Source organism: Myiozetetes cayanensis, unplaced genomic scaffold (assembly GCF_022539395.1).
Source record: "Myiozetetes cayanensis isolate MyiCay16 unplaced genomic scaffold, myiCay2020 scf9, whole genome shotgun sequence".
In the NCBI taxonomy this organism is placed as follows: domain Eukaryota; kingdom Metazoa; phylum Chordata; class Aves; order Passeriformes; family Tyrannidae; genus Myiozetetes; species Myiozetetes cayanensis.
In genome coordinates, this window is record NW_026088185.1 from 2,902,459 (window position 1) to 2,926,562 (window position 24,104).

At 39.3% G+C, this 24,104-nt stretch overlaps 1 protein-coding gene across 1 annotated transcript in view; it reads left to right on the top strand.

The window, feature by feature from the left end:
- Positions 1–24,104, top strand: part of CALCRL (calcitonin receptor like receptor) — a 60,544-nt gene that overhangs the window by 11,430 nt on the left and 25,010 nt on the right. The window contains exons 2-5 of the mRNA XM_050339810.1: positions 20,099–20,195; positions 21,218–21,362; positions 22,659–22,769; positions 23,711–23,823. Of these exons, the coding sequence (XP_050195767.1) occupies positions 20,148–20,195; positions 21,218–21,362; positions 22,659–22,769; positions 23,711–23,823 (417 nt within the window). The 5' untranslated portion in view covers positions 20,099–20,147. The remainder of the gene's footprint in view (positions 1–20,098; positions 20,196–21,217; positions 21,363–22,658; positions 22,770–23,710; positions 23,824–24,104) is intronic.

Here is a 24,104-nt window from a genome sequence, read left to right on the forward strand (position 1 = left end):
GGTGAGGAACAGGGAAAGAGACTTTTGTTGCTTATCCCTCTCCAAGTTCACACACCTCTGCAGTTCCTAATCTTTTGCTGGAGTTGGAATCCAAATACAAAACTACTGTGGGGAAAGGCTGCTCTTGCATTGTGTCTGGCAGACTTATAACCTGGGAATAACTAAAATGTCATCAGAAAGACTGTCCACGTGAGATTCCTGTCCAGATTTCCGACAAATCTGGAGCATTTTCCAAAGAAGTGGAGAAACTTCACATAATCACACAATTACAGCACAGTTTGTGACTGAGGTTTTTGATGTGGTGTGGATTTGTTGGTTTGGGGTTTTTTTGTTCTTGTGGGTCTTTTTCTTGCCTTTGGGATTGAAGTTCTTTTGGTTGCTGTTCTTCCTCTGTCACTTTATATAAAAAGACTTTGCATAACTTTAGCTTGTTTTTCTGTCCCCTTCCCTTGTTGTTTATTTATTTGTTTATTTATTTATTTTTAATTCAGATTGCTCCTTCTCCATTCTCCCAGAGAAAAGTGTCACTTTTTTACGAACAACAGTCTGTTAAACCGGAGGGTGATGAGAGTTTTGCAGAATGAACTGTAGAACCACTTCATACTAATTTCCTAATTATAGATGGCTCACTAATGAAGATTAACTCAAATTAGTGGGCGGGTATTATTGAATAAAAAGTTTTTACTTGCTTAGTTTCACGAAGATTTATCACAGAGCTTCACGTTACTTTGTTACCCACAAATCTTTGATGGATGTGACTGTTTCATAGTTTTAGGAACAGTCCACCCCTTAGTTCAACTATTACTCCAGAAGCACAATACATGAAGAAACAATTTGGGAAAAGCTCTGCACTAAAACAGCGAGCACCAGGAGCAAACAGCTTGTTTGCTGGACGTAGGTGAAGCAATTTTGGTGCTCTTGCTGTGTTAGTATTCATCAGGAATTAATTCCATGGCCTGAACAAGACCATGCTATCATTCCAGAAGAGTCCTGCCAAGCAGCTGGTGCTGTGTCTTGTTTTTGTGTTTGTTTTTTTTTTTTTTAATTTTTTCCTCTCAGGGAAGTAGGATTGAGCTCACTGGAAATGTTTCTCATCTTTCGCTGATAGAAATCAGTAAACACAATCATTCAAAATAAAACCACATTTGACATAAATTACCTGTGTGGTCAAATATATACATTCCAGTGGTGACTTTTATTTATCATTCCTTTATTCTTCAGTATGGTAAATTAATAAGATACGCTTGGTTTAAGTTTTATTTAGGACATTACCATCCATATTCTCCTAAAATACAGTTTGGTAATCAGATAAGTTTAAAGCAATTAGCTCTTTAGGAGGAAAAAACTCTTTGTCTATGTAATGAATTGTCTATGAAGGGAAAAACACAGCAGAATTTCTGACTACAGAATGTATTAGGGTGCTCTTTTACAATTTATTGTTACTCAGTTACAGGTGTTTTTCTTGGGGAAAAGGAATGTACTTCTCTAGCACCTACATTGCAGCTGCTCCAAGGAAATATTTGCATGTAAGAGTTTTGTTCATAAGTTTGCTAGATTAGATGAGAGACTTAAGAAAGTTTATTCACTCTGAGGGGAAAAATCCAGCTCTTGGTAGACTGTTACCATTTTATTTTTTTACACTCAGAAGACCAGAATTCATCAAACATTAATAAGTTTAATTCCAAATTTTCACGTGTTAGATTATTGTGCCTCTGTGCACTTTGTTAACAATGTGGAGGGATTTGCTTCTGCTTGGAAAAACATTGAGGATACAGAAGGTTATGTGGCTTATCCAACTCTGCAGCTACTTTTTTGGTGAACTGAATCTATTCATCAGTTCCCAATCTTTGGGCTCAGCCTCAACCCCCACATATAAATTTGTACATAATTTTTTCTGCCCGTTTAATGTGCAGAAAAAAACCAGCACAATGGAAACCACCTGCCTCCAAGGTAAGTCATGTCAGAGAGGACTTGCTACTAATAGTGTGTTCAAGTCAAAGATGGCTTGGTATATCCCTATATTTGCTGATAAACTGATTTTGTTTTCCTTTGCTCTTAATTCGTGACTCGGCTATTGCACCTAACTGAGCAGCTTAGTTTTTACAAATTTTAAGTGGTTATCAGGTAACTTTCGTGACACAAGGGCCAGGTTTAAACAGTTTCAAGGTGCTGGTGGTGTGTATTTGACCAGGCTGCTTATTCATACCGTATTCTATACATATTTGAACCTCACAACTGTAGCTGGAGCTTGAGAATGTTGTAAAACTGACAAACATGCCAAGTCTCCAATACAACTAAATAAAACACATGAGTTTGTTTCCACGTACTGGGACAGAGCTCTCTTTTTCCCACTGCCACCTTCTCTCCCACCCTGATATTTCGGGTTTTTCTCTTAAGTTTTTAAGAGTTTGGCTCCACAGCAAATTGCTGGTAAGACAATTACTGTTGTGGAAACAGATGGTTTTGATTTGTTGACAGTGACACGTTGTTTTCAGAGATCAGAGTATTTCAGGGATCAGGATATTATATTTTTGCAGTGCAGTTTCATGCTTTTCATTTATCTTAGAATATTTTATGATGTTTCACAGGTGTAATTGAACTGGAAACTTTATATTCAATACGCAGGATTCCCACCTTGAATCAGACCTAGGCCAGTGAGCTTTAATATCCTCTTTCTTACTTCTGTTTCCTGAAATGAAAAAAAAACCTAAAAATGCATGCATCACCTTAAGAAACCGAATTATTCTTTTGCAATTATTTGCATAAACAAACAAACAAACAAAAAATCTCCTTGATGGCCTTGGGAATTACTTAGTACTCTGAAACTCGCAGAGCTTTTTTTTTCTAACTACAAATTCAGCTAACAAAGGTAGCATAATATTATCCAGACTTGAAACAAAAATAAATAAATAAATAAATAAATAAAGCCAGTTGAATGAAAGATCTTCAGTGTTTATGCAAGCTATATGCTGTGCTATATAAAGCAACAGAGTATTTTTATAATAATCAGCCATTAATTCTGTTGACTTCCTCCTCCTCCCAGAATTAGCACGGAGAGGAAGGCACGCTTGTGTTTTGTTTGAAGGGTCGATCAACAACAACCCCTTAACTTTCTTTTTGCTTTACTGACATTTGCTTGCTCACAAACTGTGTTTGTAGCAGGGACAAGACTCAGGTTCTCCAGTTGTTGAGGGCAGGATCAGTACTCACCACCTGCTCTAATCTTGCTCCTGCAACGTGAGGAGATTAATAATCTGAGCACCAAGCAATTTTTAATGCCCTCAGTGTTGTAGTTACATTTCAAGGACCGTTTTTCCTCGTGGTGGTGGAAGGGCCAGTGGAACAGGGAAAGGAAAAGAAGTTACAGTCGCAGTTCCTGTGATGAAGAAGCTTCTCTGGGAAGAGAAATTATCACACCCAGAGCTGACAGGAACACAAAGCACTTTAAAGGGAGTGACACTCCAGAAATGGCACTGAGCAGTTGATTCACAGTGAGTAATCAGGCTGGGAGAAGTAGAGAATGATAAATATGTGAAGACCCACATTTGTAGTTGTCTCAAAGTCTGTCTCTGCAGTTAAATTGAAAGACCCCAATGCAAATTAACTGTTGAAGGTATCAAAAAATGCGAGAACTTACAAACAGATTTTCACAGTTCCAAACGGTTCATAGCTCTTTAACAGTTGAGTGGGAGATAAATTGTCTTGAGTGTTAAAGATTTGCCTTTACAAACTGTAAATTTTGTATAATTTGAGCACTTCTACTTTCTTACTTTCGTGAGCTTTAGTACCAATAAGAAATAACGTGCAATAACACTGAATGTTACTGGAGCATTGCATCCCTTGGCCATAAATACAGCTCATGCCGTAAAAGCACAGCTCTGAAGAACGAAATCCTGGAATCCACAGCTCAGACAATAGATTTCTGCAATAATTCTTTAGTTACCCCATTGGGATGTGGATACAGCTAGGACAAGGAATGCTAACAAACCTTAGGATGTAGCAGCAAGTATGTCATAGCTTTTGCCAAGAAACTGATGCAGTCCCACAGTGAACATCTCCACCTATGTCACAGTCCTGTAGGAGAGAAAGGATATTAATGAGAGAAACACATTTGAGCCATTTTATGATAGAAAAGAGTGGAGAGAAATAGTTTTTCAATAAGAATTTAATGTAAACTGGGCGGGGCATTTTGTAATTCTGGTTTGGTTTTGGGTTAATTGTTTTTTTTTTCCCACCTTGAAGCCTAGAACAGGTTATCATGAAGAAAATTTCAGGTTACTCTGGTCAGATGTGAAATAAAGATGAAAGTGAAGTTAGGAATGGACTTTTCACAGCCCAATTCCCTCCCCACCCAAGATATATGTTAGAATTACACAGTGTATCTTTCAAAGCTCACTACCTGAATATCCTGAGAAATAAAAACTAATTAAAAATCACGGTTTGATTTTTATAGAGTAGGGACCTATTTCTTAAAGTGTAGCATCTTTCATAAATTGAACATTTTTGATAGTTAAAATGCAACTGTGGGAAGGCTACATCAGCAAGCAGTGCAGTAATGAGGGATGTTCCTAACACAATTCACCCAGGTTTGGCTGTTGGAAGCTGCATTGTTGAGCTGCTGGCTGGGACTCAGGATATCCCTTACTGCTTTCAAAAAAAAAAAAAAAATCTCTTGGGCCCTGAATTTCCATCTGAACACTCACCAAAAGTCTGGGGAAGAGACCTTGAGCAAAACTTAGACCTAACACAGCATTGCAGATGCATTTTGTTTATTTATTTGTTTTTAGTGCTACTTCTGTTTTGGTCTTTTCAGCTCTCACTGATGTGGTGAAAATACTTTATTTGAGAGAACTTACAAATTGTTCAAGGGACTGTCTGGATTCACAGCCTGGTCTCATTTCTGTGAAGAATGACATTTCTCCTTGAAAAAAAATATATATATATTGTATATATTTCTTCATCAAATATTGTCTCTACAAAGATATATTTCTTTTTAGCTCATTTGGGATGCAGAGAAGGGTGCTTGTGTACTGCTTGTATCATATTATACCTTCAGAGCTGTCATTTTTAGGATTCTTTGGCAACGCTCAGCAGTGCCCATTACAGCCACAAAAGCAAGAGTCTAAGCTCAGTGGTTAATGATATTCAAATAAAAATGATTTTTGATGTGAAAAAATGCACCCTTTCCTCCTCCTCCTCCTCCTCCTCTCTGTACTTCAAGACCACTTGAATCTCTTGGTCACTTAAACTCTGGGAGAAGCTGTTTTCCTGCAAAAATGGCTGTGTGAACAGGACAACTTTAAAGGCAGCCTGCAGTGCTCCCCTCCTCATTTGTAGGATGTGTTGAGGTTGCTGGAAAACTGCACAAGTTTGGGATGTTCCTCCATCTGCCCTCTGGATGTGACAACCGTGCCGTGACCGTGCTTCAGCCCTTTGTTGGGATCTCACCCCAAATTTTCATAGTGCTCCTCTGGCTGCTGTTTGGGGTCTCTCTGAAAATTTTATTTACCAATTTACCCTCTCTTTGCAGTCCTTGGAGGTGGTTCCAGCCTGTAAGTGTGACACCCTTTCCACATGACCTTTGTTTCTGAGTGCTTTGGTTCTGCTCTGTGCATGTCCTGACCCAGTGACTTGGGTGAAACTGCTGGGAAACCCAGAACACATTTGTTGTTTATTTTTTATTATTTTCATCAAATTTTGATTTTATTTTTGTGGGGGTGTGGGTGGATTTGGGTTTGCCAAGCGTCTCTTACACCCCCAGGGCATCTCGAAGGGCACTGGGAGCCCGTGTAAGGGCCGGTGAATTTACCCTTTGGTCTTGATCTGTCTCCTTACCTACAGAGGTGAGGAGTAGCCTCAGCAAGATGCAGCATGGGTGCAGTTCAGCTGATTGCAACCATGGTACAAGTGCAGGCAGTGCCAGGGAGTGATTATGATTCCAGCAGTTTGCAGAAAAAATCAAAATGAGAGGCATTATTTCTGATGGCCTTGTACTTTCCGCAATCTTCATACGTGTTCTTCACCTTTTGCTACTGTAAAAGACCGATTAAAAGTAAAAAGAATGATCACGATTAGCTAGGCAGGTCCATTTCCACTGCACGTGTTGTGGATTGTCCCCAGGGTATTTTTTGGAGAGTAAAATGGTTAATGGTGCTAGCACTTAAAAAGCTATAATTAGCTTCTAAAGTTAACACCCTTTCAGTTCTATTGTTTTGAGTGCAGAGATTTGAGAATTCCTTGGTGTGCTGCAACCACTGTGAATAAATTTCCCCAAATAAAAGGGCTGTAGAGCTGTTCAAAATCACTGTTAGTCCGAGGGCTTCAAAATCCAAATGAAGGCTTTAATCTTTACTTCTGCAGCTTTTTTTTTTTTTTTTTAATTGATGCTCAGTAATGATAATTACCAGGTACCAGTTTTTGAATCCACTGTGGTGTAACAGGGAATCTAGCTCTAACATATATTAATTATGCATGCTCTTTTAGTGCAAGTTATGTTCTATTTCACACTGTAATATTTTTTCATATTTTTCACCTAGGAATACATTCTTTGTCAAGTAATTTCCTCGTGGTTCCCGTCCTTTCTCAACATCCTCATCCCCTGGCACACATTTAACAGTTCAGACTACTTATTCACTGTAGTTCATTTGACAACATAATTATACAAATTAGAGTACTAACGACGAGACAATGAGTTTGGCTCTTCTCACCAGATGATCACCTTAAAAATCAAGGAGTATTCAGAACCCCATATATTTCAGGTGCTTTTATTTTGTCTGGGGTGCAGTAGAGGTGCGTTCAGGACTCTCATCTTTCATTGTGGCTCAATGAAGAGCTGTGATTCCTTTGTGTCTAGGAAGAGATTCCCAACTCCTCTTAGGCCTTTGTGGGGGAAATGAAGGAATCAGGAAAATCAATGTCAGATTATCAAATATCAGGTATTTCAGTGACCCTTGGGCAGCAAGGGATTGGAATGAGATGGAGCTGGATGCAAGAGGTCACTTGAGGTAACAATTATACCTTCACTGCATAGAAGGGTGGCTGGGAAGAATCCCTCTCATGTTTCTCAGGTGCAAAGGGAATATTCAGGTAGATAGCACTTAACACTGGAAATTTCTTGTGGGACATGTTCCTGTAAACTCAGCAGCTGAGGTACCCCTAGCAAGAGACAGTAATGCCCAAACTGTAGCCTGAGAACAGGTTTTTGTTCTCAGACCAAAAGGTGAAAGACTAGCATGGACCAAAAATTACTGATAATTTATTAGCAGAAATACTTGTTTATATTTGCCAGACTTTTCATTTGTTTGGGTTTTCCCTTATTTTACCCAAGGATTTTTGCTCTCTAATTGCAGTCCCTTTGAGGACAGTCCCTACAGAAATGGATGGTAAATCCATTACTGATTACTGGATGGATCTGTAAACCTCAGCTGGGACACAACGTGTGAAATGATGGGGGCAAATCACTTAAATTCCTTTATTTTTATTTTTCTCCAGCACACTGGGGGTTTTATTCCTTCTGGCCTTCAAAATGTGTCTGTTAGTCTTTGTAGACTTCTCAAAACTGTAAACCTAAGGAGATTGATTCTGAACACTACACTTCTCACCACTGTTCTCTCCTGCAGAGAAGGAAAATTTTATCTATATGAGAAGCTGAAAGACATTTAGAGTTCAAGGACTGTCTGTAAGACATGAAGCTGGTTAAATACATCCCACAATAGATCTGTCTGTGAAAGCCAGACATTGTTTAAGAATTCTTTCACAAAACCCTTACTGAATATACCAGCTTACTCTCAACTCTTTGATTCAGGATCAGTATTTTTAATTCTCTTCCTCTCATCTTCCCTTTGTATTCTCTTTTTGGTGCTTCTCTGTGACCTTCAAGGAAACACTACATGTAAGGGGTAACTTTTATTTGTTTCCTGATTCCAGAACTGAACCCATTTTCTTCACAGAGTGATGATTCTATATTTGGTAGCACTATATAATTTCAGTAGCTGACTTGGCCTCCCACATTTGGAGTAGTCTGAATTTCCCACCAGTTTGGTAGTAGTCTGATTTTCAACAGATGCTTTAGGGTCATATTCCTTGTAATGTCTGACCCTCAGAGATCACCAGCCAAGTGAGGGTCAGAGTTCAGCTCTCTGGGTGATGGCCACTTCAGATTTTAGATTCTCTATTTCTCAGAGACACTCATCAGTTTATTTCTGTTCTCCCAAGCCCTTTAAAGTGGTGTGATGAAGCAACCTGAGGATCAATAATTGCTTCAAAGTTAGAAGTTGCCTGATAGCAGTGACATGAGAGTGGAGTTACTTATTCTGGTGGTTGCAAATGATGCTGACATCTCAGCATCTTGACGAATTAATATGTGGGAAATCAGGTCTTTTAGAGTAGGAAAACCCAATATACATAAAGTTGTGCATGGCCCTCATGACCAGGGTCTGTATCTAACCTGTTTTATGCTTTGCTTAGACAGAGCAAAAACTACTTTGCTTCCTAGTCCGTAAAACATTTATATGACATCTAGAATAATTAATGCCATCATTAAAATACCACAAGTTTTAGAATGATGTGCAACAACTGTTTAGCAGTGCATAGCCAGTAAAGACTTGGGATGTTGCAAAAGAAAGTGAAGAATAAAACTGATTTTGTGATTTTTGTACGTTATCATTGAACAGTACTAAAATATAATTGTGCAGTAGCTGTTTTCTAATACTCTCTCGAGAAAGGGAAATATGTTTGCTTGTTGGGGAGGAAACCAACCAAATTTTGAATTCTTTTGGAAGCCTGGGGAAGTTAGGGCAATGAGAAGTCAGCTCATGAAATGTGCCCTGCTCTCTGTGTGATGTAGGTCTGTAGCAACATACAAAGCATTTTTATTTCTGTAAAATTACCTACAGGGTCAGCAAGGCATGTACCTGTTAAGGAATTCACCACCCAGCAAGACTTGCATCCAGTTAAGATTTAGTATAGAAATTTGATGTCTTGGCCCAGTCACATATGTTACCTTGAAAGCTCCTTCAGAAAAACAAAGATAGTTGTTCTCACAGCTTCAGAAGAGAACAGAATTCTCCCTCCAGCATATGTGCTGATTAATTCAGAATATCACATGCATTACTTGCTTGTTTCAGCAAATATCCTGTTCCATCAACAGCAGGAGGAAGCCAATGCAGGAGAAATCTGGATTTCACCAAAGGAAGCCTGGCATAAGCTACCACGATAGAAATAAATGTTTGTTTCTGAATGGTTCCCTCGCATGGAATCAGCTGGGTGATGTTGTTTCCGTTGGCTCCAGCGATGTCAAGGCCATTGATGATGAAAGTTTTGTACTGTTTTTCCCCATGGCTTGGAAAATTTTCTCTCCCCTCCTCCCTCCCCCAACCAAATCTGTGCCAAGCAAGCAGCTGGGAACAAAATTTCTCAGCGAAGATGAATTTGAATTTTCGCATGCTCTGTGGAACAGGATGCACAAATACAGCTTTGAGAGGGTAACAGTTGAGGGGTGCAAGTCCAGACTGTCTGAATAAAATGAAAAGGATGAGCCTTTTAAGGTGTCTTACTAAGTTAAAAGGTGCAGGAAAAAATGAAAAAAATCCATGCAAAGGTGTTTTTTTGGGTTTTTTTTTCACAGGGACTTTTGGTACCTCAGTCTGAGGTAAGTAATGCCTGGCAGTTCGATGTCCAAACCATGTATCAAAGTCAGTCAGCCAAACTAATAAATATGAGCACTGCCCTTGTAGATGAGACACTGGCAGGCCAATGGCAAGATCTGCAGCATTAAGAACTCAGTTGAATCTTTGTAAAAGCTTCCCATCAAATTCCATGCATTTGGTTTCAGCCAAGTACTTTATTTTTTTTCTGGAGTGTGAAATCAGTGTGAGACTTCTGTGCTGTTTTGTTGTTTTTTTTTTTTTCTCTAGGAAAAGAAATGCAGGATGTGAGTGTGCAGAAAATATGGGCACCTATATTAAAGCTGCCTAATATTTTCCATGCTTGCAAGTGGAAATTTTCAGTTGCTTGCGATTTTGACAAGCTTTAACTGAGATTGTCCCATTACATTTCCTGTATTATTATTATTATTATTATTATTACTATTATTATTACTATTATTATTATTACATTTGGAGAGGGGATAATGTGCTTAAATTTGTAAACTATATATAAAAAAATTTATGTGTAATTCATGACCAGAAGGACTGTGCTTGGGACTCATTCCTGTGCTGTTGTTACAGTCAGTGTAATGTTTGACTACATTTGTCACACAATATTTCATCTTCATGAAGTATCTTGTCCAAGTGAGGCTCAAATTTTATCACAGCAGTGATTTTTTTGTGTGTGTCCAGTTTATGTGATATTTTAATGTTCACAGTGTTTTATTTTGGTTTTCATTCAGGTAAGGGAGGGCGGAATGCTGCAAAAGGATATGGAAAAGTCTGTTTGTAATTAAAGGAACGCTAATTGGGCTTTAGGGACTGTGTGTAAGATACACTAGCCTTTCCCACGGCCACACCCTGAGCATATGATCTTCAACTGAATTCATGGAAACATTCACACAGCTTCCTACAGATTGCAGCTGGCACTGCCTATAAAAACCCCTCAGCTCCACAAAGAGCAGAGGGTTTGAGGTGATAAACGTGCAGCCCCACGTTTCGTGAAACAGATGGAATGCGCTGCAAAAAGACTGTCCTGGGCAGGGCAGTTGTGCAGTGATGCCCAGATCCAAGCAGTGCCCATCCTGGCTCTCAGGTATGTGTGGCTTGCACACTGAGTGCCAGCTGAATTGTCACATCACCCACCCACCAACCGCTTCTCCGTGGCAAACTTTGCACATCTGTCCGCAAGCAGCAGAAGCTCTGCGAGTAGAATTTTTCAGTGATAAACAATCAGCATCAAACTGGAATGGAATGGAATGGTGTGTCAGCTAGAAACAGCTAGACCCGTGCAAGCTCTCTGCAGTTGTTAGCCCCTGGTGATTCAAAAAAAACCAATTAAGACTTTGCAAGAGACAGTCCACGAACAAATTTTAAACTTAACAAAGGGATAGCTTCTTACTTTCAGGTGAGGACTGATGTATGCAATTTCAGGTGGGAGAAATTATACCTAAGTGCTATTTCAGAAAAGATATAGAAATGTATAATTTCAGTTAGTGCTAAAGGTTTTCACTTAGATACTCTTACTCAGACTAAAAGACCGAGCTAATGCAAAAGAGAAATTATTCTTTTAAAAATAGGGGCACATCGTCAAAGACAACTGACAAAGATCACCACTCCTGTTTGTCCTAGGTGGTTGAAAATGGCTGTCCAAACTGCCATCAGTGCCTTTTGAGGGACTGTGTGTAACACAAGTTGAGACTCTGATGTTTATACTACAAGTTGTGTCCTCTGGGTACTCTTTCAGATGAGAAATGCTCAGTGGCTGATACTAAGAGGTCACTGTAGTCACTTGGTAGCAGTTTGCTTCCCTTCAGAGGTTCTCACTTCTAATTTTGTTAAATTGGTTAGTTTATTGCTTTGATCCTGTAATTAACTTTCAAACTGCAAACACCTCTAGCAAAACAACTCTTTCTTTAGTCCTGGATGCTTCAGTCTGTGTCACAGCTGTGCTTATGTCAATATTCCTGTGGATCTGGCAGTGTGTGGATGAAGCTGAAGGGAATTCCTGTTTAGAAGACTTAGTTCACACCCGTGTCTGTGGGGGTCTCAAGGAGATGTGCATGCACTGGTATGCAGTTCTGGACTTTAAAAATATATCAGAAGTAATTCCTTCCCATCCTGGTGAGGTTAAATACCTGTGGTTTAACTTTCTCGAGTCTCACAAGCTCCTTTGTGCCCAGCATGCTCTGTGTGAGCACCACTTAAACCATTTGCTGGTCAAATGCCATTTAAGGAGTACAAGAGATTAAAAAAAAAAAAACAAAATCCCAAACAACAAAAAACAAACCATGGGAAAGCTGGGAAGTATCTGTAGCTAATTAAAGCAAAGGAGACAAGCTGCAGATGACTAGAATTCAAAAAGGTTGGTTTTGGCTGCCGCTTGTTTTTGGCTTTTCTACAGGATGGATTAGGAGTTTTGATAATTTTGCGCAGTGCAACATGTATTGTCTAATATTCAAAGGGTGAAATATTCCAGAGCTCGCACTTTTGACCTCTGGCATGTGAAATTTTAAATTTAAGAGGAAATGTTCTGAACTGTGGTGACTTAGGTTGACCTGGTAAAGGCTTTGAAGTAGCTGGTGGTTTATTTTGGTTTGGAGTGTATATTAAGCTGAATATTTCTAAAGCTGTCTTAAATTTACCTGAACTTTTTTGGAATAGTAAATGCATCAGGAATATCCCCAGGAGAGAAAATGTAGACATGAACTTCCTGTCTGAAATTTCATCCATTGCCAGACCAGAATTATTGCCAGTGAAAAGAAAACTGCTCTGGGGATATTTTAGTTCTCTGTGTTATGTTTTGGGTCTTTGTTTGGGTTTGTTGGTTGGTTGTTTTTTTTTTTTTGTTAGTGGGGTTTCTCTGTTGTGTGGTTTTGTTTTTTTAAGTAAAAGAAAGAAACCCAGCACAAAATGAGGAGAGCGTGGCACAAGGAGTTCCCTTTCCTGGCCACCTGCTCCCTCCCCATCCTGCTCTGAGCTGCTGGCCTGGCGTGGTCCACCTGAAAAATTAATAATTTCTTTTAAAAATTAATACTTTAAAACTTGTAACTTTATTCATGACCGAGCGAGAATATATTTATGCATATTTGTGTGTAAATATTTGCAGTTCTAAATGGCAATCTAGAGGAAACTGGTGTAAAACCTGTAAGATTCATAGACATTGAGCTGCCAAACTGGGTTGGGGCCAGTGAGAAAAAGCCTGAGTGGTAAGCTATGGAAAATAAACAAAAGTCCTGGTACATTTGGCTTAACCCGTTCTCCTGTTCCCATTGCCTTGTTCTGACCTTGAGGAAAGTCTTTGAACTGTGGAAATACCGCTCTTGTAAAATTAGCATGTGTCAATGAAGAAATAACAAAAAACTTTTAAAACTCGGCCAGCTGAGAAAATGACTTCATGCCGTAAACATTTTCACAAAGAAACCCTTGGATCTCTTTTGGGTCATTACTTGGTAAACAGCATCAGACAGAGTCATTCAACTAAAAAAACACTGACTGAAAGGGGTACACAGTGCAGCAGTTCACTCTCTGCAGCTTGTAAACAGCAGTGTCTGGGAAAAAAAAAAATCCACTTCAGACATCTAAACAAGGGGCTTTATACACATGGTAGGGTCTATTTGATGAATTCGTAAATCCAAACCAAATAATTTTGTTTGGAGGTGGAGAATTTTTTTTTTTTTTTAGAGGAATATACCATATTTTTGCACGTTATTCACACGTGCTGTATGTGAAGGTACGAGACACCATAAGGCTCATTGAATCCATCTCAATGTCCATTCTCAGTCAAGGGCTGTTCTCACACTCTCCAGAGGCCTTGAGGCTTCTCCTAAAATCTGTTAGGATACCCACTCATCCTAATATGCATCTGGAACGAAATGACAGAACCTGGGCTCAGGCAGGAAGATTCAGTAGTTCCAGTGGCACCCTTGTGATGCTTTGCTGTATCCTGTCATTGGGTTTGAGGTCACATCCCAATGAATTTTGGGGGTTGCTCCCTGTGTCTGTGGGTATCTTGCTCCAGTTTCAGTTACAGGGTGGGTTTTTTTGTTGAATACATGCAGAATATAGAATGTGGGAGCTCTCTAACTTTCTCATAGCATGAAATCCAGGGAGAGGAATGAATGTCACGAGCAATCCCCTGTTATTTAAAATAACGTGTTAATTGGAACATCCTTGCCACAGCATAGCAGTTGTTCTGGAGGAAGTAAGCTTCCAGGAAGATTTACTAAATTTGTTTTAACTCTTTTTTTTCTAATTGCTATAGCAAGACAATAATAGGGTTTAAAAAAAAATAAATAAAAGAGAAGCACCAGAATTAAATCATCTTGATCCATCAGCTATTGGAATTTAGTCATTCATTAGTCTGCCATCATCTTAATTTCTGTTAATAGTCTTTGCTGGGACACAGTTTGGGTTAGTGCTATGGGGTGAAAAAGCTCAAGTTTGTAAAATAAACATAACAATATGCTTACACAATGATAGCCAAACAGCACTCACTAAAAAATCTGGAGGCATTAATAACCATAAACTGGAAATCATAATTGAATCTCTGAGAGTAAAGCCCTGTCAGTCTGTTGGCTTGACAGATTGCTTTCATTTAACAACTGGTTCCTCAAGTGAGATCGATAATTTCACTTTGCTTTGATAGTTTTAACATTCACAGGAGGCATTTATTTGGCATGGTTAAATATCCTGCCAACTTGTAACTATAACCCTGATTGAATCTTTGCCTATCTTCCACATGCCATCGCAGCATTTGCTGACTTCAGGTGTCCTCAAGGCATGTAGAAAGTTCACCAGATTTGAGAAGGAGGGGGTAGAACCTTCATAATTTATAGGCAGAGCCTTCATAATTTATGAAAAGCACAGAGAAAGATCTTCCCTTGAGAAGATCTGCCCGTGTAAAAACCAGAAGGAAGAAATCCTCTTACCCTTTTTTTATCGGTGGAAATATTGAGAGCCAAAACTGGTGTGATGGACAAAACCTCAAAAACACCTTAGCTCTGCAGTCTGCTGTGTAGAAAGGAATAATGTGGCCCAAGAGCAGGAATGGCAGAATATTACAGGGGAAGAACCTTGTGGACGTTTTCTCCTCCAAGCCCTCCTTTGGAGAGTTTTCTTGTGGTGGGGTTTTCTTTCTGTTTTTTTGTTGATTGGTCTGGATTCTAACTGGACCTCCATAACCCGTGTTTCTCTTCAGCATAATTTACAATGTCATCCAAACCTGTAAACTGAGCAAAAGAAGAAAAGTGTTAGAAAATAGAGGGTTTCCTCCTACCTGGAAAAAAAAAACCAGCACCACCATCATCACTTGGTGATGGGTTCTTAGAATTTTAGGTATTACTGGAACTGGCCACGGGTGTTTTGAATTGCTGCTGGCAATTTCTGTTGGGTGCAGGTGACAAAACTTGGATCTGAGTGGTAGCCAAAAGCTAATAATTGGAAGAAGTCCACGGGAGTAATTTAATCTGTGTAATCTCATATACAGATGGTTCTTCAATCTCTGCAGGGCCTCTGGCAAGAAACCAGAGGGGTGCAAAAACAAAAAGCAAAAAGCGTGGTAATGGAGAGAATAAAAGATGTGAAAACATCTTTGAACTAGACCTGATTTTCTACTTGCATGGGGAGACCAGGGTAGCTCATGGCCCAAGAATTAAACAGCCAGCACTTTTTCCTGCTGAACTGCCACCTGCACGATAAAGCTGTTATAAAATAATTGAATGGCAAAATTGGGATGTGCCACTGCATTGCTTCTTTATTTCTGTTAATCCTCAAGAAGACAGGCAATGCCATTGTGCCACAACTGCTTCCTAGGAAAAATTCCTGGAAGGAAAGGGAGAAGGAGGGATTTCTCAGTGTGGCATTTTTTTACAATGTCCCCATGCATGTGAGCAATGCTCTGTGTTCAGAGGATGACTAAAGAAACTCGGTTCCTTTTTAAACTTGGGGTTTATTTCCTATTTCCTATTTATTTCCTGATTTTCGTGACGATTATGTGAATATTGCAAATATTTTCCTAATTACTAATTCACCTGTGGAGTTCTTCATGTGGTCTAGAAGCACCTTTATTCTGCAGTGCAAGGAATATCCTTTGTAAGCCACTCTACTTCTCAGATGAACTCTTTCAGGGTTCTCTACACACAGGGATCTCTCCCAGTGCTTCTAATGAGTTCAAAATAGTGTTAGGAGTATTTTTTTTATTCTTGTTGTTCCATTTTTTTTTTTATTCCTGTTGTTCCACTTGTTGTACCCCAACTGATTTGAAGAGAGGAGGTCACAGGGCGGGATTTGAATGGATAATGGCTGTGAGGATGGAAATGCCTTCCATAAGCATCAGTGTTGTAAAGCAGTATAGTAGGTTAAATTGAATTTATGAGCTGTTATGGAATACCATTAGAGCAGTTTGATCAAATGCTGACAGGAGTGATTCCCTCAGAAGTTAAAGGCATTTTACCCAAATAGGAAGATTTCCAAACTACCCTGCATTGTTCTCTAAGATAAGTGTGGAGATTTTCTAGTCCACTTTTAGGAATCAGTGGATCTGGTATGCATTAATGTCAGGCTGGCACTGCCTTTTTTCTGAGCCTTGCAGTCAGAAGAGTATTCCCCAGAAAGTTTATGTGAGTGGAGATGTAATTCCAGTTGAGCCTACTGGTTTTTGGGGTTGTTTTTTATAACACTGTACTCCAGCAATTCAAAGTAGGGAAAAGCATAGGGCATTTGCCAGATGCTTTCTTTTGCCTGTATCCTGGGCAGAAACAACCAAACACTGCTTGAGGTTTAAAATACTTTGAGTTGTAAGCTGCTCTCTAAAAAGAACCAGGTGGCATGTACAGTTATTTCTAAGAGATATTGCAACAAAACAAAACCAGGGACTGGTAGGACAACAAAAAGGGGGGGCAGAGGTGGTCTAGAAAAAAAAAAAAAGCCATTCTGACCCCATTTTCAGTCACAGAGGAAGGATTTACATCTACATCCGTACATGTTTAACTTCACACTGCAAGGTGTGTCAATTCTACTGCAAATGTTTTGTGGTTTTGTTGTTGTTGTTGTTGTTGGTTTGTGTGTCTGGCTTCTCTTTCCTGGGCAAACCAAAGGTTACCAATTAGTGAGAAATGTTTGTGCCTGTGTATGAATGTACCTGCAAAGACATAAGTAGGGTCTCCCTCCTATCCCACTCCCCCAGGGTCAGACTGGAGGGCAACTGCTGAGGTGGAAGCTGTCTGTGGTTTGGATTTTGTGCTAATCGTGGTTTTCAAGTTCAAAAAAGGATCTTTCTGGCTGACTACCTTTTTTTAACCCTTTTACTGTGTCGTTGAAATGGGAAGTGTCTGCAGCTCAGCAGGGATGCCATTTATTCTTGGGAGGATGGGGAAAGGTTAAAAGTAGAAACAGCTGATTAAGCAGGATGGCTCTATGGAGAAAGCAGAAGGAAGAGAAATGTGAACATCTGTTAAAGCCATACCAGTGGCTATTTTGGCGAAGTTCAGCTTGCAGTTCCTTTTGAATTCCTCCTTCTTCAGTAGATGTCACTGCTATCAGTGACAAACACAATGTTGGCCTCAGGAGGATCATTAATGTGGGTAACAGAGAACGTAATAAAGAGGAAAATCAGTTCCTTTTTTTAAGTTACCCCAGACTTCACTGTCCTCAGGGCAAAAAATAAAAATGATATTTTGAAGATCTGAGTTGCTGTTGCAATTCCCCATTCTCTTCCCTCTGATGATCCCTTTTTTCCAGGGAAAACAAAGCCAGAACACTGCTAGTAGCTGTAGTGTTGTGTTTACACCACTTACAGTTTCATTTGGTACCTGTCAGGTAAATCACAGTCCTACTGGATTTTGTGCAGGTCCCCATTGTCACAGAGTGGAGTCAAGGGATTCTCTCTCAGCTTCCATAAGGAATGTTGAGTGAATGAATTCACATAGTGAGGCAAGAAATGCTTTCCTGAAGTCCAAAGAGGTATCTGAATGACCTTCATCCTGCATTTTGTGCTTTATTCCATAAGTAAGGATGTTTAGAAAAAGCATTTTTTTCTCTCTCTATATTTTTCTTTTGAAGTTTGCAATGGAGAGAAATGAGTTGAAAGCACAGAGTGAATTATAGGCTTGACTTAACATTTTCTCTCCTGGGAAGACTTAATAATTTACCAGTGGATGCTGGGACAGTTGATAGGAAATGTTTACAAAATCACTAGGTATTAAAAGATTTGGACCATTAAAGGAACTGAGCTAAGGGATGACTTTTGATATTGTGAAACAGAAATAAACTTGGACTGTGAATCAAAGCAGATAATTTCTGCCTTTGTTTATATCATATTGTATCTTTTAGATAAATTGTATCTTTTAAATAAATTGAGAAGCCTAGATAAGCAAGGCTAAGGGAGGGCAGTATATAAATATGCATTTTAAATTTTCCATCCAACATTAGTTTTAGCATAAGGATTTTTGGAGCTATTGTGGAGAAAATGATTTTGAACTCTTGTATACGTGTATAGAAAAACATGCCCAAATTATGGTTGCTATTTTCTACTTGATTGATCTCTTGGCTTGACCTGTGCACATCATTTGTGGATATTAACTCTGCACAGATGTGCTTTGTCATATTTTGGAGAGAAAAGGTTATTGACTTACTTAGCAGTCAAGTTACTAATTCCAATTTCCTTAGAAGGTCAGGTTTTTTCCCCTTCCTAGGAAAACAGCCACGCTTTGAATGAATGAAACTTGTTAGAGGTTAGAATTAATCATCCTTGCCCCCACTTCTCCTGCAGAGTTGAAATCCTATTGCCTCTTTGCTAACTTAGATATCTAATTTAGATATTTGTAGATATCTGGTTTTAGGTAACCTTTAGTCATTACACGTAGATATTTAGATTTTTCTTTAGTTAACATGGTCCTTACAATTATCCTTTTACTTTAGTTCTCACCACATGTGGATTTTCCAGAGTAGTATTTGCTCAAACTGATACATTTCGGGGATGTTAATTGGTCTCTCTATAAGTGTTCTAAGAGCTTTCAGAACACTGTGTTTGAATCACCTGTGCAATTTGCAGCAATCAGTGTTACAGGACTCTGTGCCACTGGGAAAAATAGAAGGGAAATTATGGATACAGTTTTAGTCTGGGTGAAACAGGCACAAAAGTAACTGATTTTACAGCACATCTCTTGTATCTGCACCAGGCTGTGCAGTGATCTCATATTTTGTAGTTGGCATATCCTACAGAATGCTGGTGATTGTGTTGTTGTTGTTGTATTAAGAGGACTCAGTTTCAGCGCAGAAGCAGAAAAGTGGGTATAGAATAGTTGCTTTTTGTGACTAAGATGGGGTTTTTTTTAAAAAAGAATGAGCTTTCTGTCCAATTACCTCTACGTGCCAAAGTACTAAAAGCTGTTTGTCGTCCTCCAGTCCCTCACAGGACGGGACAGCTGGATAATAAAAACTTCCAAAGACAGCAGCAAGTGTGATCTGAGCTCAGGGTGCAGGTTTGTGTGCACTCAGCACCCAGCAGCCCTGTTGGTTCTGTGGCAGTGGGATCCTTGAGCTGGCTGCGTGAGGGACTTGTGGAGGATGTGAGATCTGGGTCTTCATTCACGCCGTGAGATTTGTACTGAATGAATCTGTACGAGGCAGCCACACTCACAAATGTGCTACCATCTTTTTTTCATCTGAAAGTAGCTTCATTAATGGTAGTACAGTGAGATACTTAAGATTTGTGAGATGTGGTTTAGTTGTAATAACTTAAATTAAATGTGGAGAGGCCTTTCTCCACGATGGCAAGCAGAAGAAAAGCTCTTATCTCGGTTCCAGACCCAGCTCTGTGATCTTCTCAGGATACTTCAGGACACAGTGAAATATTGCACGACAAATCTCTTAGAAATTTCCCTTGCTTTTGAGGCAGTTGTCACAGCAGGTTTACCCTTGATAGATGGTCTATGTACTTAATAAATAATTTTGTATATTTTATACATTAGATGCATTTCACACTACAAGAATCAATTCCAAGAACAGTCTGCACTGCAAGGCTATCATAGCTGGTTTGGGTAGCTGTATTTTCTTCAAATGACAGATAAAGAAACTACTTCACAGCTACTGCAGATACAGAAACTATTTTACAGCTCACAATTAATTCTTGCAGCATCGTTGCCATCCTCACAAAGTCGTAACTTCAGGATAAAGTGGCTCTTGCTGAAATGGCAAAATTAAATATCATCTGGTATGAAGAAAATACAAAATGATTGTGTGTGTGTGTGTGCTTGTAAAAGTCTGAGTCTGCTTTAAGGAAACTGAACTGCAGTTTGCTGTGGTGGCCCGAAGGCAGAGGTGTCCAGGAGACAAATTGAGAGGACCTCCACTGGCTTGGTTTAATTCACAAATAAAACAAGTCTTTTATCCCTTTGGGCTTTGATTGATTGCTAAATTTCTTCCTAATTTTTTTTTTTTTTCCCCCATTGCAGTTTGAGTTCATTCAACCACAACATAAAATTCACTGCACCGGCCGCGGAGATGACAAAAAACTGGATCATGTTTTTGCTCTTCTTATCGGTTACTATGGTGAGTCGCATGAATTTTTTAAATCCCTTGCAGTTCTAACCAGCATATACAGAACACCCTAGAAATTATTAATAAGGAAACGCAGGAATAACTAATCTTGCGTCCAGACGTGGTTTCTGCACAGCGGGATCTTCACCCACCTTCTGTTCTCCTTTAAATTCCCCTCGTAAAGGAACAGAAATAGTGTTTACCCCTGCTGAACCCAGCACATCCTTTGCTGGCTCAGAACTGCAATGGTTGATGAGTGACATGCAAGCAATACTCTGTGGACCCCAGGAAGAGTGGAGGAGACATCTGAGATTCAGAGGGACACCCTCAGGAATTTAAAGTTCATCCCTTGTATGACAGTGGTGGAGTATTTCAATCTGCAGCTGTTTTAACATTTTAGCGGCTTCCCGGAAAATATAAAATTACTATTAAAAAATGCACTTAAAAGGTACAGATTTTAATCAAGAATCCTAAGATTTTTTTTTTTTTTTTAAATTTTAGTATCCATAAAAGTGCATGTCGTGTCTTTTGAATGTCTTTTCGCATTCTGAGGGTTGACTTTATGGTTCACCAGACTAGAGGAACCAAATAGCTCTGGACAAGCCAAATGCTTCAGTGCATAAAGTATATATCCCTTATTTTTTTCATAAGGGATCATTTTGGGCCTGACTGAAATACTTCCTTTTAGACTGAACTTTGATATATTTCACTGGATTTTACAAAAATATGCTGATGTGCCCCTGGCTGTCTCAGTGCTTTCTATGCATGCTGCCACTATTATTTACAAATATTACCAATTGTTACTCCCCTGTGCTCATTCAGGAGACATTTGTCAACATTCAGCACTAAGAATTGCTAAATTAACCAGAAAAAAAAAAAATCCACAAAAATCACACTGCCAGTAATAAGATTTGAAGATCCCTTTCCTTCAGTAAAATAATATTTAAAATACTATATTTAAATAGATTGACATTGAGAGAAGTTTATGTTGGAGCTTATGGGTGATTTGCTAAAAGAAGTCTTTTTCCTCGTAGTTTTTTGCCACTGCTGTACCATCTGAGGGGCACCAGAACATCACAGAGGACTTCATGCAGCTGAGTGTCACACGGAATAAAATTATGACAGCACAGTATGAATGCTACCAGAAAATCATGCAAGATCCTATTCACAGGAAAGAAGGTAGAAATTTATTTTTGGTGAGGTTTTTTCTGAGGAAACGGTCAACAGATACAATGACACCAATTCAGGATCCCTTAAGTTGTGTTACATTCTTGTCTTGCTGGCAATTATTTTTGGGTTGTGAGAATATTTGTATAGTTTTTTAGAAGCATCCCCACTTTGGGATGCAGGAAGATAAAGTGATATGTTACATTACCTGTTACACCACCTCTTATATAACACAGAGCTTTTATTTCTGATGAGAAAAGTGTTGGTGTTGTTCTTGCTTTTTCTGATAATTCACTCAGAGCTGATTCTACCTCTCTACCTGTTCACTGGTTCTCACTTGGTAACTTCTGGAAACACTGAATGGCTTTTTGAGGCAAGGAAAGGGTAATTATGTTCTTTTCCAAAGAGATTTTTCTCTTCTGAAATGATTCTTTGGAGGAACTGAATGCCTGGAGGTCCGAAATGAATGCATGGGTATGCATGACAGTGTAAGCTTATGTCCAGCTTGGGGCCTCTTCAGAAGGGTCTGGAACAAACTGGAAAATCTTCAGATAAGGAGGAATTTCAAACAAAATGTTTGAAAACTGCAGCCTTTGAAAATGAGGACGTTATTTAAGTCTTTAAAAGAAACCTGAAGCGAGACACTTCAAAAACATCTTCCAATCCGTAGAGATGGTCAGTCATTCTGTGTGCCTTTTGGGAAAGGAATTTGTTTATAAAACCCCAGCTCGTTCTCCAGGGAAGTTTATTTTAGGTGTTGGAATTTGTGTGAGTGCAGTGAGGCGTTGGAACAGGCTCTTGAGGGACGCTGTGGATTCCCTGTTCCTGGAGCACTTACAGGAGTGTCTGTCCAGGGATCGCTGCAGGCTCAGCCCAGCCTGAGGCAGAGGAGCTGTGGATGCCTCCCAGCCAGGCTTTCTCATGGCTTCTAGGACACCTCTGCGTTCTTAGTGAACTAGAAAACATGTTTATAGGCTTGTTATACACCCAAAATATAAAGCAATTTTGAAAGATCATAAGACTCTTTGCTGAGGTACATCACTGGCTATGAATTGATTTAGGCTTTTTTGCCCACTGTGTTCCAGATCAGAAGCTTGTAAACTGCAGATGTAGAATGAGAACGAATTTTAGAAAGTTTCTGAAGAAATGTATGTATAAGGAACTCTCTCTGTTAAGTGGAGTTTTAATCAACTACTGCTAAACTTTATTTTTCTGTCCCCTTTTTTTTTTTTCTTACATCTCTACTTTTGGAAGACCATTACGAAAGAAGGGTTGTTCTTTTATTACCAGGTCTCTACTTGTTTGCAGGTCCCTACTGTAACAGGACGTGGGATGGCTGGTTGTGCTGGAGTGATGTTGCTGCTGGAACAGTGTCAGTGCAGCGCTGCCCTGACTACTTTCAGGATTTCAACCCATCAGGTAAGCGTGCATTGGCTTCTACATCAGCTTATTTCTTAATGGAATGAGGGTTTGGGTGCTTGATGTCTCTTGTTTGCCCCACTCAACTTATTAATGCTCCAGAATTTCAGAAACTCAAGACCCATGTTTACATTTTCCTCTTATCACATAGAAAACTGACAAGCACTTATTTTCTTTTTTGAACCATGTCCTTGAGGAATTCTGTAGATTAGCGAGTAGGAACTAAAGTGAAGTCATACTTTTTTCCTCTTAGAGATGATCTTTTCTCTCAGAAAACCTTTTCTCTCTCTCACAGGCAAGCAGAAAACAGGACTTACTCTTTTACCTCGATTCAGCAGTTGAAGTCCACAAAGAGTTTCTCCCGCTCTGATTCCTTTCCTGTTTCTGTGGGCTAATGTGAAAAATGTCATAGATTTATAGTCATGTCCCTCTCTGCCCGTTTTGTATTTCCCAGGGTCCTTTTATGCCTCTTTCTATTTGATGATAGAAATTATTGTGGTTCCAGAAAATTTCCAGTTTGGTTCTCGAGCGGTTTTTCTGTTGCTGTCTGTCCAATCCTAATTTACAGCGGTAGGATGTCAAACTTCAGTTTAGATCTTGGGTGTCAAACAAGCCATTTAAATACCCTTGTCACTTCATCTGGTAGTTCTCTAACAGTTCAATATATTTTGATACTTACTGGGTTGGAGGAGCAAAATCTATTTGTTTTCTTAAGGAAAATCACATCATCATTTGCTCTTGCCAAGCAAAAGCAACAGCCTCTGGTTTCTCAGAATTCGTAGTAACAAGCAAAGTCTCTCTAGTCATATTAATAAAGCTGTCAGCTGTTTGCCAATCTTTATTAAATACTTGGCATCAGGAAATAGAACTTCAGTGCTGACTGTTGCATTTTTCTTTCATTTTCCTTCTTTTGTTTCTCATTCCGTCGACTTCGACTGCAGAAAAAGTGACGAAGATCTGCGATCCAAACGGGAATTGGTTTAGACACCCTGAAAGCAACAGGACGTGGACAAACTATACCCAGTGCAACAGCTACACACATGAAAAAGTGAAGGTAGGAAAGGAATGAATGCATGTTACCAGTGTCAAGAAACTGCTCTGAAAAATTTCATAAGTATCAAAACTCAGATGGCAGCAGAGTTGATGCATCTTCAAATCACGAAAAGAAGAAAGAATGTTGAACAAAAAGGGTGAATTGTGCAAAACAGATTCCTCCAATCTACCTGCTTGGTCTCACACAGCTGATTTCAACTGCTTAAATAACACGATAATATTTGTTGTTCGTGGGTATTTTAAATGTGTTAGGGTACTAGAACTTGTCTAGGCCATCCACAG